General features: G+C 47.5%; 1 protein-coding gene across 1 annotated transcript in view; it reads left to right on the plus strand.

Annotated features, from left to right (window-relative positions):
- SIAH3 (siah E3 ubiquitin protein ligase family member 3) overlaps positions 1 to 11,164 on the plus strand; it is a 73,946-nt gene extending 62,782 nt beyond the window's left edge. Inside the window, exon 2 of the mRNA XM_037800292.1 lies at positions 10,495 to 11,164. Coding sequence (XP_037656220.1) covers positions 10,495 to 11,148 — 654 coding nt within the window. The 3' untranslated portion in view covers positions 11,149 to 11,164. The remainder of the gene's footprint in view (positions 1 to 10,494) is intronic.
- Positions 11,165 to 16,115: the final 4,951 nt, after the last annotated feature.

Here is a 16,115-nt window from a genome sequence, read left to right on the forward strand (position 1 = left end):
TAACAAATCACCATAAACTTTTTGGCTTAAAACCATAGAAATTTATTCCCTCATCGTTCTGGAGGCCAGAGGTCTGAAATCCAGGTGTCAGGCAGGGCTGTGCTCTCTCCAAACACTCTAGAGGAAATTCCTTCCTTGCCTCTTTCCAGGTTCTGGTGGTTCCAGGCTTTCTTTGAGCTGTGTTACTCCCGTCTCTGCCTCCATCTTCACATAGACTTCTCCTCTGTGGGTCTCAGATCTCCTTCTTCTTTTCTCTTCTAAGAACACTTGTCACTGGATTTAGGGCCCACCCAGATAAGCCAGGATGAGCTCATCTCGAGATCCTTAACTTAATCACATCTGCAAAGACCCTTTTTCCAAATAAGGTTGTATTCACAGGTACTGGGGATTAGGATGTTGACATATCATTTGGGTCAGAGCCTGCAATAGAAGATGATGGAGTTCTGTTGATGAATCATTCCTTAATTCAAGCAACAAATATTTATTGGGAGTCTACTGAATACCAGACCCTACAATGGGCTGATTTTTTCAGGCATTGGGTAAATGAAACACAGTCCCTGCCCTCAGTGACTCCTAACCCATTTGTGGAGAGATGCCCACAAACTAGTTGAAATGACCTCTTGACGTCAGAGGTCAAAGAAGGAGGTAGCTCCCTTATCCTCCAGAAGCTCTTGTCCCACACAGACACCATCAGTTGGGACCATGTAGACACTCCTGAGCAATTTGAAGGACAAAAGCCATTGTTATTCTCCTGTGTAAAGCTGTTATTAATGAATCGCTTGATGCTGCAAACATTTATTGAGCACCTACTGCATGCCAGCCAATGTGCTTGTCAGTGGGGACATAAGAACACTGGGTTCCTGTCCTAAAAGTCTCCATCAGGCAGGAAAATCCTCATGTATAAATCACCCTTGATGCTGGTCAGCCAAGGATTAGGATCTAGAAACTAAGGGCCAAGGGAACTCAACCCTGTAGATCACCATGTCATCCACTAATTCCTTCCAAGCCCCTCACATGGCCAGGGGCTGTATTTACAAGAGGACCAGCTTGGATGGGAGACTTTGGGGACCATAGGAACAAAATCTGTATGGACATCTGTAGGGACCCTTGTCAGTTTGCTCTCACAGATACAGTAGGAATTTATTAGCTCACAGTTTGGAAGGCTAGATGTCCAAAATCAAGGCATGAGCAAGGCAATGCTTTCTCCGCACAGTCTGTAGTGTCCTGTTGCTGGCTTGCTGCAGTTCTTGGGTCCCTGGGCTCATCTCTGCCTCCCATCACATGGTGTGCTATGTCTCTCTCTCTCCTTGTATCTGCTCTTCTAGTTTCCACTCACTTCCCGGTGTTGGCTCCTCCTGCCGGCTGCCTGTGACTTCTGGCTTCCAGTTTCTTCTCTTTGTAAGGCCTCCTGAAATATGGTTTAAAACCCACCTTCATTCAGTTGGCCACACTTAAACTAAATAACATCTTCAAATGGTCCTATTTACAGTGAATTCCCACCCACAGGGAAAAGGGTTAAGATTAAGAACATGTGCTTGTTGGGTGCATAACTCAATCTCCCACAACCTCTTTCATCATTTCTCACCCAGGGGCCTAGGTTTTTAAAGGTTTCTTCCTCCAAAGTTGTCATTTTATTCTTTTGAAAATAATATCTCATTCCCTCTTTCCTGATTCATCAATGACATACATAGCTCAAGACTCAAGGCTTCTGCAATGTGTGCTGACCGATATCTCCATGCTCAATTTATATAATTTTGATCACCAGTAAAGAAACTTCACGTTCTGAAACTTCTATGTGGGCTGTTGTAAGTAAATGTATGATTTCCATCATTTTTTTAATATTGAAAATATTTAATTTGGGGATTTCTGGAACAGACAATAAATAACTGACTTATGCATAAATTACTTCCTAACCTTGGCCTCCTTAGCAACATTCCTAACTAATTGAGATGAACTAACCAGACATCAGTGAATAAAGTATTTAAATTATGTGCAGAACAGAGGAGAAGTTGGTTTGTAAGCAGGACGTGGCCATGAGTGAATTCCATCTGTACTGCCCCAGTCACTGGTTTGAAAAATTCTCCCTCCAATCCCTGCCCTCCTGGATTCCTGCCTTCTTCCTTTCTCTCCCTCTTCCCCAACGCTCCTTCCAAATAATCTGTCTGATCCCAAATGTCCCATCATCAATTCCTTCCTATGGCTGGAGGTATTAAATCATCCACTGCAGAGCCCCTTCCCCCCAACACACACCAAATCCCGTCACCCACAGACAGCAACACAACCACCAAGAGGAATGACTTCACAACCAAGATGTGGGGCTTTGTTGCACTTTTAAAATGGGGAACTGACTCACTGGATTTACCTAAAGGGTAGCAAACGGCCAGTGATGTACTTATCAATGGTTAAAAAACTGGGCTCGATTTGTAGCGTTTGTCAATTTCTGTGGTGTAAATACTCCCAAGACAGCCAATTAGGAGCTTCTCACATGATGTGAATTAACACGGAAAGGGAAGAAGTGTGCACCATCAGGTCTTGTAAGCGGGTGTGAGCTGGCTCCAATACCCCACTGAATGGCTTATACAGCATTGTCTCCATCCACTTAAATCTCAAAACAGAAAAGGCACGGTACTAAAATAGTCCATCAAGAATTATATCAAGTGTTTTCAAAGTCCCTAACAAAATATCAGAATTGTTTCTATTTGCTGAGCTAAAACCTAATTTTGAGTAAGATAAAACCACAGGATCAAAAGAATCATAGAATTGAATGTTGACAGAAACTTAGAAACTACCTCCTGTGACCTCCTCATTTTATAACCGATATAACCGAGGAAAGGAGAGTCAGAAGTGACGAGGAGAAGGTTGGTGGCAGATGGGAACCCAAACTCAGATCACCTGACCTGATGCCACTGCTCTTTCAAGTATATCAAATTAATAACAGTGGTGCACACCTACGTTGGTTTGTAATGTGCTTTCTCTTATACTACCCCATTGCTCTTCCTAAGTGGGCTTTATCTTTCCTACTTTAGATACAATGAAACTGAGTCTGAAAACCCAAGTGTTTTGCCCAAAAGTGTGACTTCAGTTATAATCTTCAGTTGGGATGTCACCAGGATGAAAGAGGCACTACTGATAACTCTTCAAGCTCAACCCTTGTGAGGTAGTGAGAACAGGTGCTCTGGAGTCTTACTTCCCAGGTTCAAGTCCCAGCTCCCCCTTCCTCCCCTCTAAGCCTCAGTTTTCTAATTGGTAAAATTAAATAATAGTTATAATTTATATATAATTATGTATTTGTAATTATATATCCCAAATTTCTAAATAGTAAGGATTTACCCTACAGGGTGACCATCAATGTGTAAAGCTCTAAGCCTATGGAGAGTAAATGTTCATTATTCTCATCTGAAATGCTATTTCCCAAAGTCACCCCTAGAAGGAAGATACTTCAGTGCCTCACGGAACCCTCAGCCAAGAATCGTGGACAACTTCCTCCTGAGCACAGGGAGCTACTTAAGCAAATTTGTCGTGCCCAAATCTTTGGCTAATAATGGGAGCCCCACAAAAGTTTGAGATGAGGGAGAATGAACTTCTCCCCCACAACCTCACCACCCAATTTGGCCACGCTTACAGGCACTGATTAAACATAAGCCAGGTCCCTGCATTTGATGAAGTCCCGGCTTTCTGTCCTTTCAGCTTCTCTGATGCCATCTTACATGGAGGATTTACTCAAATCCAGTGCAATGATATCTCAGAGGCAAGATTCTGTTCCTCTTACAGATGGCCTCGGGGCCACCAGAAGTCTTGATGCAGTGGCTGGAGAGGAGGATATTTAGGGGACAAGCTCAGGAGTCAGCCCTAAAGTGAGGAGTCACTGAAATATTTTAGCCAATTTTCATAGCTTGAAAACCTACAATTTCATCAGTAAGAGTCCATTTCCAGCATCTATTTGCCAATTAACAAGCCACTAATTTTGCCAATGAAAACCCACTGTGGAAATGTTAATTGGCAGTGCCTGGTGCGGATCAGAAGTACAGATAATAATTGGGGCAAACATAGTCACTCTCTCCGGAGTGTGGCTTTCTGGAAAATATGTTAGGTGATCACCATGAAGTGTGAATTCCTGATTGAATTCCCTTGAATACAGCTTAAAAATATACACATTTATTTCACATTCTCCACACTAGATAGACTATTGTAGAGAAACCTGCAGACATTATCCTGCTGACTACATGAAAAGCTCATCCATCCAAGAAAAACTAAGAACTAAATGTCACCTGGGGATAAAGGAACATGAGATCGATTTTCTATTTAAGATGGTCTATCCCAGGTGACATAAGCCTCATCCTTGTTTTCTCCCTCAGTTTAACACATTTCTTGACCATGTGGAAGCATTCCAGAGTCTTCCTGGGTTTTGTTGGCATGTGCAAGTCACACCCAGGTTTTGTGGAAGACATGTGGAAAGTCAAGACATCCCAGGAAAATGGAATGGAGAACAGTCAGCCTTCAGCTTTGACGATTCTTCCCAGAATCAGAGAGAATTTTGGACACACTGCAGCACAGCACCCGGCAGCAGTTGCAATTATGCTTCCTTCTTAACAAGTGTGCCCCCCAGCTTGGTTCAGGGCTTGACCTTGTCCCAATATTCGGACACCTGCGCTTCCCTGTGCAATGCATCGCTGGCATCCTGCCTTTCCCGCTTGGCTCGGGTTGGGAAACCTCAGTCAGCTGATACTCACAATCGAGGTCACCAGCAAACTCACAGCAAATGCCCATCCTTTAGAATTGGGCACAAAATCCTCCTGCGCTCGAAATGCAGACGCATGGTAATAACGTTCCAGGAAGTAAGCGGAGGGGAAAGCAATCCACTAAGTGAGTTTCCGGCCAGAGGGCAGTCACTGGAGAAGGGGTCCTGTGATATTTTCAGAGGCAGGATCCTTCAGAGGCCAGGATGGGGAAGGACAGCTGTTGCCGAGCACTGGAGTGTGGCTGATCAAATTAAGGAAGGCATTTTTAAATTCAATTACACCCTCAGTGGAAACGGCCTCGCTAATGCTCGGAGAAAGAATTATACCCAGTCTATAAGCCTTACATCTCTAAACCCAATTTTGCACGTTATTCTAAAGGTTAATTCAAGATCTCTCTTCCAAATGGCAAGTTAAATGCAGCCAATAGAAGGAAGGTGCCCACTTTCTGACGGAGGGGTTTATCAGTCTGCACGATTTCATTAGTTTTAATTAGTGTAATCGCTAATGTTGCATTAACAGTTTAGCGAAGGAAAGTAATTACCCACACATCTACTGTATTAGATGGCATGATGGGAATTCATTTTCCGAAACGATTAGCATTTTGCCAATTTAAAAAAAAAAACCATTCTCCCTGCCAGGAGCGGCTTTGTGACCTCACTCCCCCAAGGATCGTTTAAATGAAACATATTTTGCATCAGAAGAAGCAGCAGGCAGAAAGGAGGAATAAAGGCTGTGTTTATTTGTAGCACCTCCTCAGGGTGCAGCCAGTGCTGAGGTCTTGAAGAGTGTATAACATCCTGCCCTATTTGCATAGCCATTCACTTCCCTTTCCTTGGATTATACTCTGATGCTTTGTTACCTGGCAGCAATTAAAAACCAAAAAAGGCCAGTGGAAGATAGAGCCAGAAGGACACAACAGAGCATCTGGGCGGAATGAACCTTGCTTAGGTCCAATGGTTTGGGTTCTTTTGCTCACCCCATCTGCACGCCAACTTACAACAGTCTGCATTGCAACAGGGCTTTGCAAAGCATGGCAGCTCCCTGGAGTGTGAAGTGGAGCCTCTTATGCATTGCTTAAAAAGTCCTGGTAACATCTGCTGTGCACAGGGTACATCTCAACGTTCCAGCCTGGCCTGTAAGATCTTCACGGTTTGACCCAACTGCCTTCCTGATCCCCACCATGTTCTCTATCTACAGCCACCTGCAACTTCTTGTCATTTTTTCAACATCCCACGTGCTTTCGTGTGCAGTTCCTTTGAACCTGCTTTTCTCTCTGCTGGCAAGCCCTTCAACTGTTTTGTTAGCCCAATGAATTCAGCCTTCACATCTCACCCATGCAATATGTCATGTCACGCTGACTAGCATGGCCGCCTGACCATACACTCGGAGCCCCAAGCCCGTGCTGCATTTCTGCATGTATTAGAACAGTCGACAGAGTCATAGTAAGCTATGAGGCAAGAGCAAAGATCTTATTCTGATCTGTCTTCCCAGCCCCTGTACATGTCAGACGATGTATACATTTAATGAATGGTGGGCCCTCAACCATATCTATCAACCTCATTCCCACACCATCAAAGCTCAGCCTGGGAGGCCCCTCCAACTGACACCAGTGGACAGGCATCATGTAACAGGGAACTGAGGAATTTGCCTGCAGGTGGACTTTCCCTCATCCCCTTCCTCCTCACCTAGTACCATTTCCAAAGTTTGCTGAGCCCTGCTGAGTGGCTCTCCTGGGCTCCCAGGCTGGCAGGTTTCTGGAAGGGTTCAGCCAGAGAGAGGCACTAGAAGGAGATCGGAGGGCAGGAGGAAAGAGAGATCAAGGTATTTTTTCCCCACTCCTTCCCTACCTTGACTTCACATCTCTGATATTAGCTGCAGGGAGGAGAAGGGAAATGTGGAGAATAACTAGCCCAGTGGTCATCTCTGAGAGGTGAGTTTCCAGACGTTCTGCCATCACAGGTCATTGTTGGGACAAGAGGCCCCAGGCCAAGTGGGCTTCTCCCTGCTTTTATGGGGGCCTGTGCTCAGCCCCAAATGCTGCCCGGGTGTGAAGGTCAGCCAAGCAGGGCCGAGACAGGCAGGCATGGACGGAGGCCAAAGACTGCCAGAACTCTTAGATGGAAATCACATCTGGGTGACACTCACTATAGCTATCAAAGCCATTTCCCAGGCACTATTTCATTTGATCCCCTTTGTACCCTTTGAGGCAAATACATTGCCGATGAGGAAACTGAACTCATTAATCAAGTGGACATATAAACACGGGGACCTTGCCAGTCTCGGATCTACATCACTGCTGGGCTCCATTCCCAGCTGCTCCCCTGAAGAGCTGTGTGACCTCAGGCAAGTGTCTCAACCTTTCTGGGTCTCAATCTGGTCATCTACAAGACAAGCATCATATGTTCCTCTCCTGGTTGTTGGAAAGACCACATGAGAGGGGCCAGTTCTCAGCGTTTGGGGTCTTCCACAAGAGGCCACGTTCCTGTAGAGCCCAGCCTCAGAGGACGGCCATTTGCTGGGTCTGCAGACTGGGGGGGGGGGGGGGGGGGGGGGGGGCATGGGAGGGGCCATCAAGCCCAGCGGTGAAGTGTGTGAGCCCTGGGCTTCTTGTGCGACCCCAAGGGATGGGAGGAGTCCCCCTAGCCCAGCAACTAAGGCAGGTAGGGACTGAACCAGATTTAATTTGGTTTTTTAGAAGTGAGGAAATTGACCTTTTCTGTAAAAAAATTACATGAGATCATTATGGGGAAAATACCTCTTTCCACAGTGCCTAATAATTAATAGAGGTTAAGTAAACATTGGTTCCCTTTCCCCCATTTAACCTAAACTGCAGTTCAGCCATCCCTAGCAGGACTATGGGACACAGCCTGTCCTTCCATGAGTGAAGACATTCTGTGCCCCTTGTGGCAGGTGGGCCTGGTGGGGGTACAGGATAGGGCTCAGCAGGCTGCACAGTAGCTGCAATCCAGGGGCAGGGAGGGGCTACCAGAAGAGCTGCTGTAGCTCATACATTGGTTGGACCACACTGGGATAAGGCAGGGAGGAGAAATGGGGCGAACACACCCACAGAGCTGGCCTGATCCCCCTGCCTGCCTCCCAGGTCACCTCCTCCAACACTGGTGGACCATCCCCACACACCATGTGTGCATGCAGAGGCATGCATTTGTGTCTGGGGGTGCACTTGTATGTGTGCATCTGTGTGTGCCTGTGTGTGCATTTGCATGCATGTGCATTTCCGTGTTTGCATGTGTCTCTGTATTTGTGTGTTTGCATGTGTGTGTTTGTGTGTATACATTTGCATATATGTTCCCATGTATCTGTGTTTTGTATGTGCTTGCATGTGTTTGTACATGTATGTGTGCTTGCGTGAATCTGTGTGCATGCTTGCATATGTTTGTTTCTGTGTGTGCTTTTATGTGTGCTTGCATTTGTGTGTTTGCTTGTGTGCATTTGTATGTGTGCATTTGTGTGTTTGCATGTGTCTCTGTGTATTTATGTTTGCATGTGTATCTTTGTGTGTTTTTGTGTTTGCATGTGTGCATTTGCATGTGTGTTTGAATGTGTGTATACGTTTGCATCTGTATGTCTGCATGTGTGTGTTGTATACATTTGCATGTGTGTTTGTGTGTATCTGTTTTGCATATGTTTGTGTATTTGCATGTGTTCATACATGTATGTCTTTGTGTAAATTTGTATGCATGTTTGCATGCGTGTGTGCTTTTGCATGTGCTTGCATGTGTGTATTTGCTGTGTGCATTGCACACGTGCATTTGCATGTTTGCAGGTGTGTCTGTGTGTATTTTTCTGTGTTTGCATGTGTGTCTCTGTGTGTATATGATTGCATATGTATGTCTGTGTGTGTCTGTTTTGCATGTGTGTTTCCATATGTGCATTTGCATGCACTTGCATTTGTGTGCACTTTGCATGTGTGCATTTTCACATGTGCATTTGTATGTGTGTCCTGCAGGCCCTAAAGAAAGGGAAGCTTGTCAGGCCTCTGCCATTAGCCACACTGTGAGGCTGGGGAGAGTAGAAACTCTAACAGCAACAGTGGTGAGTGTGAAAGACAGACCCTGCTGTCATCTTTTGTACCCTGGGCAAGGGGTGTGTGTGCAAAGGCTCCTGAAATGCAGAAAAGGTCTGGAGACCTAGGGCAGAAAGGGCTCTCTCCACCTGAGGGAAGCTCAGAAACCCACTGCCCGGCAAGGACCTTGTGCCTGCTGCACCTCGCCAAGCTGCCACCCCAAGCTGCCACCCCTACCCCCGGGCTATAGTAAGCAGGTTCATTAAAGAAAAGAAACACTCCAAGAACCAGAGAGGGAACTTACATGGGGTCACCATGGGGAAGGAGAGGCTGCCGGGTTCAGAGGAAGGAGGTGAGATAACAAATCCCAGTCTCACTTACTAGTTTTGTCACCTCAGGCAAGTTACTACAGAACACTGTGTCTTCAACAGAAAAATATGAATGATAGTCCTCTTGTCACAGGGGGTCCCTTGTGAAAGATGTCATTAATTACATGTGGATTCACGTCTGTATGGCCCACCCCGGGAGATGCAGTGTCTGTTTTGGTCACATCTGTATCCGTACCTAGCGCCTGCTATGCCTGCCCATGGCAGATGCTCCATATATGTTTATGGACACCTGATGAGAAGGTCCCTATCCCTGCACCTGGGGTTTTTAAGGGCTTTTATGGGAGCCCTACCCTGAGGACCAAAGTTTGGGAGATTCCCACTGGTGGAGAGCCCCTGGGAAGCTCCTTGGGAGCAGGGAGCCTGAAACAGGGGAGAAGGATGCTGGTGGTAACATCTCAGGAGTCCCAGGGTGGGATGGGGTGGGGTGGAGTGGTCCCTCCGTCCACCCAGCTGTGTGCAGCTGCCGACATGCCCTCCAGATGCCCTCACACCCAAGAGATGGGCACCAAGACTGCCCAATGCCAGAAGGACAACTGCAATTTGTTCTAAAATAATAATGATAAAATAGGAATTAAAAAAAAAAAAAAAAAAACCCACTGGCCTCCATTGCCTGTGCAAAAAAGTCAACAGTATCATAAAAGCAACAACAACAACAAAAATGGGATTTTCCCGTCTTGATGCATGTTAATTGCCTTCTCTGGATGGAGCTGCTATGACAAATCCCACAAACTGGTTTGGGCTTAATCACAGAATTTCTCACCTCACAGTTTTGGAGGCTGGAAGGCTTGTGTCCTCCTGGGATTGGGAGCATTCTGGTGCCAGCCTCCTGCAATCCATGAGGTTCTTTGGCTCATGTCTGCCCCAGTCACATGGAGATTTCCTCTCCTTTCTGGCTTCCATGATTTCCAGGTTCTTTTTATAAGATTTCCAGTAAGATGAATTAAAGCCCACCTTGGTTCAGTTCACCACACCTCCACTAAAAATAACATCTTCAAAAAGTCCTATTTATTACAGGTTCACACCCACAGGAAGGTGGATTAAGAGGAAGGGCTTGTTTGTTGGGGTACATAATTCAACTTACCTCATTAATGGCAGATTGCCTGTTTGCTTGAGTGTCTTATTAAGGAATCAAAAAGGCATAAATGCCGCGTTTCCTTGGACTGAGTTCTCAGAATCTCAAGCCCCCCAGGGCGCCCAACCTGTCCCCCACTTTAAGAATCAGAACTCTCTCGCCCTGCGCTGGGGAGCTGGCTGCTCCCGGCTTTTAACACCAGGGGGCGCCCCGGCCAGGGAAGCGGGTCTGGCCCTGTTCCCCGCTAACTCTCTCCTCTCTCCCTTTCAGTATGTGTCCCCCCGGCGCGCCACGGCGCAGAGCACGCCCGAGCAAGCGAGCTTCCACCCCCACCATCATCTCGGCCACCACCCCCGCCACCCGCGCCGCCACCACCCCCCCCGCCGCCTCCACGCCCACCCCCTGCACCTCCACCGCCAGGAGGTGACGCCCTGCCGGTGCCCGCTCTTCTCCTGCCAGTGGGAGGGCCACCTGGAGGTGGTGGTGCCCCACCTGCGGCAGACCCACCGGGTCGACATCCTGCAGGGAGCCGAGATCGTCTTCCTGGCCACCGACATGCACCTGCCCGCGCCCGCCGACTGGATCGTCCTGCACTCCTGCCTCGGCCACCACTTCCTGCTGGTGCTCAGGAAGCAGGAGAGGCAGGCGGGGCACCCGCAGTTCTTCGCCACCATGATGCTGATCGGGACCCCCACCCAGGCCGACTGCTTCACCTACCGCCTGGAGCTCAGCAGGAACCACCGGCGGCTCAAATGGGAGGCCACGCCCCGCTCGGTGCTCGAGTGCGTGGACGCGGTCCTCACCGACGGGGACTGCCTGGTCCTCAACACCTCGCTGGCCCAGCTCTTCTCCGACAACGGCAGCCTCGCCATCGGCATCGCCATCACGGCCGCCAAGGCGCACGCGGCCGACGCCGAGATGTGAGGCGGGAGCCCCCCGGACGCGCGCCCCCCAGAACCTCTCCAGCGCCGCTCCGGCGAGTCCCCCGCGGCCAGGCCTCCAGACTCCTTTTTATCGTCTCTCTTTCTTTCTGTTTCATTTTATTTGATTTTGATTTTTTGGTCTCAGGTATTTTGTGGAATTTAGTATTGTCTGCCATGGACGTTATATTATGTGACCCTCCTCTGATGCAAGATCCTGGTGTGATGTCTGTCCTGGTTTGTTGATATAGTTTTCTGGAACTTTGTAAAGATTCCACCAGAAGAGTAGACTTTCCCGTCACCACCAATTCCCTTCTCCCCTGCTTCCAAAATGAGCAAAAGCTGCCAACCATTGAGGTCCAAAGGAGACATGGCGACCAAATCATTTCTTCCTCTTGTTTTCAGTCTATTTCACAGTGAGTTAAAATCTGAAATGTGTGATGACAGCAGGTCAGGGAGGAGGGGCCCGGCCAGCTCAGAGGTAATATCTTATTTCGGACCTACCAGATACAGCTCTGAGGACTTCCCAGCAACCTCAGGGGCAACGCTAAGCTGCCTGGAGATGAGTGGACCGTGTCTTCTCCCCAGAGATGTGGCCTGGCCTGGGGAAGCCCTCACACAAGTCCTCGTGGTTGTCGACTGTGGAAACCTCTTTTGGCAGACTCCCCTGGGATGGTTCCCAGCCAGCGCCATCTCGTCCTGCTCAGGAGTCAAGGCCCTCAAATTTTTGGTGCTTTCTTGAACACCCTTTGGCCGTGTGTTGAACAAGTCATGGAACGGGGTGGGCAAGGCCTTGGGGGAAGAGAAGCAGAGAAAACTGGAAGTGTAAAATTAATCTTCCAGCTCTGGAAGGGTGTTCTCTTCCTAGAGAGTTTTATGATCAAGTTATAAAATCCATCAATTATTTCACTAAGGGAGAGCAGTTTTAAATCCTGCAGAGAACCCACTTTGTTCTTGGTACTTCACAAACCGGAACCACAGTTGAGCATCAAAGGCAGTGAGCTCAGAACCTCTGGCCCAGAGGCTGGGTCCTGTCAGTCATACCTGGGAGAGTCTCTTTCCTTATTGATCTAAAATGTCCTGAGGACCCCATCCAGCACATAAATGTTCCCATTAGTCAGGTGTGTGCTCAGTACCCTGTTGGTTGCAGCTTGAATGAAAGAGCCACAACAATCCGAGTCTCTTCTCCTTAGGCTGATTTCTCTGATTTGGTTGTCAGAACAATTCGTCAGCATCCTCTACGTAAAAGTCTCTCTCCTATTTGAAGAAAGTAAGCATATTTAGTCCATTCTGTCTTTCCTTTTCGATGTTGAATAACTTTGGGTAGGACCACCTCCCCTTCCTGTTGGTCATTTTTGCCCCTCCTATCTGGCTGTTCACCAGACATTGTGGACATGTGGTTCCCAGATTGGACACAGTGCTCATTAGTTGGCCCTTCGCCAACTAGACATCACAATCTGTGGCCCATTCATTCACCGCAGCCATCCTGGCTAGATCCCGGCAGGCTTCCAAGGGAGTACTTACTACCAGGCAGACTGCCCGGGCTGGCCCACCAGCAATCTTTCCTTCTCCAAAAATATTTAGTCCTGAAACACCCTTCCCCCAACAACCGGGTAGTTCTCCAGCCACCTTTGCTGCCAATCCATGCTCCAAGCACCAGAATGGTCCACAGAAGCTTCAATAATGAAGCCCCTTCTAGTCACATGGTAAACCCTGGAACCCAGGAGTAGGAGATGCTGAGGCTTTGTTCTGTTAGAGACACAGGGGGTGGTAATTAATATCACATCCCAGATCGAGGTGCAGGTCAGGCTCGGAAGTCCAAAGGGACAGCTTGTATCCTGTTTGCTCTTAGAACGCTCAGCACATCCTACCAGGATGCCAACCACCCCCCTCAAACCATAAGGACACCCCCCCAACTTGAGGACTAGTTGGTCAGTGCTGGGAGAACCTGGTTTACCTGACCTCTTAGTTTATGGGGTGGACCTCTTGCACAAACTTTGACCTCCTGGCTCTAAATCTGAAACATCTGGAGGCCACAGTTTGGTTCTCCCTCTGGTTTCTGATACCTGACTGCTCTGAAAACATTTGTGTAGCCTCACAGGTGCCCCAGAGAGATTAACAAACAAAACCTCAAGAAGGATATAATTAGTTAACTTTCACATTTCCTTAGGGCTCTGGCAAAAATCACCTTTGCCTTCTTGTGGTGCCAAGTTATGTGATTCTGACTAGGAATAACTTCAGGTTATTGATATTACATCCAAGAATGTATTAGGAATAAGAGATTCCAGATAGGAATCTGTGCTTTTGGTTTCTTGGAGCAAAAGAGGTCTTCAAGGGCAGAAATGTGCTTTCTTCTTCCCCCTAAGGGGTTCCCAAGAAGGCCTCTCTCTCCAGAGCCACATGTGAATATTTGAAGAGAAAGGAGAGAACTGGAAACAATGACTAGAGACTAGAAAATGATACCGAGGTGTGATGTGCTAAGCTTTTATAGTTCACAAAGGGCTTTCTCATTTGTGTTTCAGGTTAATTCTCACCACTATCCTCAATAGACTAAAAACTGGAAATCCAGAGATGTGAGATGACTTTCCCACTGTCACACATCAAATAGTTGGGAGTGTAACTAGAACCCAGAGCAACCGACTGCCAACTAGGTGTTCTGGATATAGGAAGGTGAACCCCAAACCTTTCGCAATGTTCCCATCTCACCAGTGGACTGTGCACCTGAGAACCCACTGGGTCTTTGTCCTGGGATATTTGAGATGGAGGGTAGAGACTTTGGTGGATTGGTTTTTGCAGACTTCTCTGCTTGAATAACTGGTCAATCTGGGAGCAGGTGGGACCAGGGGAAGTCCACTTTCTGTATCTTTCTGCCCATCCCAGGCTTCTCATTCTTAGATTCCCAGGAGTCCCTGGGCAGGGCTCTGGGATCTATTTGCCTCAGTCACATCAAGGTGCTAGACTTTCTGGCTCACTGTCTCAGGAGTGTTTGCACTTTAAAAGAAGGCCAAGAGAGAGAGAGAGAGAGAGAGAGCAGCGTGTAACAGGCAGACAAGAGTTACCAAAACTTGAACTTCAGGCATCTGTGAGAGAGGTTTGTTCAGGAGCTGTGGTGAGAGAGGCATTCTTCCCCTTGAAACGGATCCCACATAAATGGTGCTGAAATGGAGATCAGGCTATGCAAAGAAAATTATCTTTAACATTTTGGTTGAACTGGTGCCTGGTGTAGACCCCCACCAGTGCCTGTGGCTGCTGAGCACATTTTAGAAATCGATTAGGATAGTAACAATAATAGGACTCACAGTTACCATTTATTGAGAGTTTACTATGTGATCCAGTGGGCTAAGTACTTTGAGTGTATTATCTCATCCAATCCCCATAACAATATTATGAAGCAAGTACTATTATTGGACCTACAGTACAGAGTAGAAACTTAAGCTATCAGAGATTAGATAACTTGCTTAAGGCCACACAGCTAGCAAGTGGCAGCGTGGGCTTGGAGCCTATCATGTCTGGCTCCGTACCATCAGCTATGTCATTTCTATGAATTCATGGATCCACAGCTCAAGAGGACCAAGTTATAAAGTTTCAATGGCATAGGCGCTTTTTAGTTCCACTGTGGAAGGTCCAGCTTTTGCCCTTTCATTTCTCCTTTTTCTCCCTCTTTTTCCAGCTCAAGATGCAGTGGATGTGCAAGAGCTGGCTTGTATGCCAGCTGTAAAATTTGTAGGAATTGTGCAGGCTGATTGTTCAATACAGCCACTGTTAAAAATTAAATTGCATAAACTTGCAATTAAATAAGGTACATTAAATTAAAAAACAAGGGAAATATTCAAAACTCATCCCTTCCTAATTATTTTACTACTTTTCTTATTTTCTGTGCTCTTGAGATTTACATATACATTATGGTGAGCACAGTATATAATAGTTTGCTACGGCACATCTCCCAGCTCCATGTTTAGTGACATCTCGGTGATGGCTTGAAATCAGTCATAGTGGGAGTATTTACACCACGGGAAATGGCTAAAGCTTCAAGCCAGGATTTTTGCCCCCAGAGAGTCAGTTGTTAAACATTTAAGCACACCGCTGCCTGTATATTGCTGACACTCACTACCGGGTGGGAGACGGGGCTTCAGAAGGAGAAGCAAGACCCTGTGGCCACACAGACAGGGACATGGATGAAAGCCAAGCCAAACAACCCAAGTAGTGGGAAAGCACAAACTGTTCTGGAGAAGAGACTCTGAGGCTCCTAAGAAACTGTAAGAGCATCTCTCCTACTCTTCCCCAGACCATTCTTGAATGTTGTTGGTGCAGAAAGTTCCATGATGGCTTTCATGGAAAAATCACAGCTCCATAAAGGCAGCCTATTTGCTATCCCAAACCACAATCACAAAACCAAGCTCTCCCGAAGTGGAACCTCCTGTTACTTGTTCCTAGGAGTCACCCTACCCACCTCTTCCTCATATGCACACGAAGGCCAAAACCTAATCTAAAGAAGAATTGACTTGAAAGCAGAGATTAGCAATATCCAACATGTGAGAAGGACATGGTACGCAATGGCTTCGAGCATCAAGTAAAATGTGTTCCCTGAAAAGTGGGACCCTAACACAACAGTGCGGTCGCGGTTACTACTTCTAGGGGGAGAGGCGGCCGGTAGCCGAGCCCTCAGCTCTCGGGGCTGCTCAAGGGGTACCGGCGGCGGGGGCTCTTTCCCGGAGGCGAGGGCGAGGCGGAGGACGTGGCCAGGGTCCTCGGCGAGAGGCGTGCAAGGAGGGCGGCGATAGGGACAAGACACTCTTCATCCAGTAGGAGTATGCGCCAAAGAGATTTATTCAGGGGTGATTACAGGTTATATAGGCTGGTAAGAAGGGCAGGGCTGGAAAGGAGGTGAAGCAGCCTTAAATGGCAATATTGAAGGGATAGGGGCTAGGATTGGTTCTGAGAGAACGCCGGAACCGTTGCAGCGGGGCGGGG

This window comes from Choloepus didactylus, chromosome 12 (assembly GCF_015220235.1).
Source record: "Choloepus didactylus isolate mChoDid1 chromosome 12, mChoDid1.pri, whole genome shotgun sequence".
Classification (NCBI taxonomy): domain Eukaryota; kingdom Metazoa; phylum Chordata; class Mammalia; order Pilosa; family Megalonychidae; genus Choloepus; species Choloepus didactylus.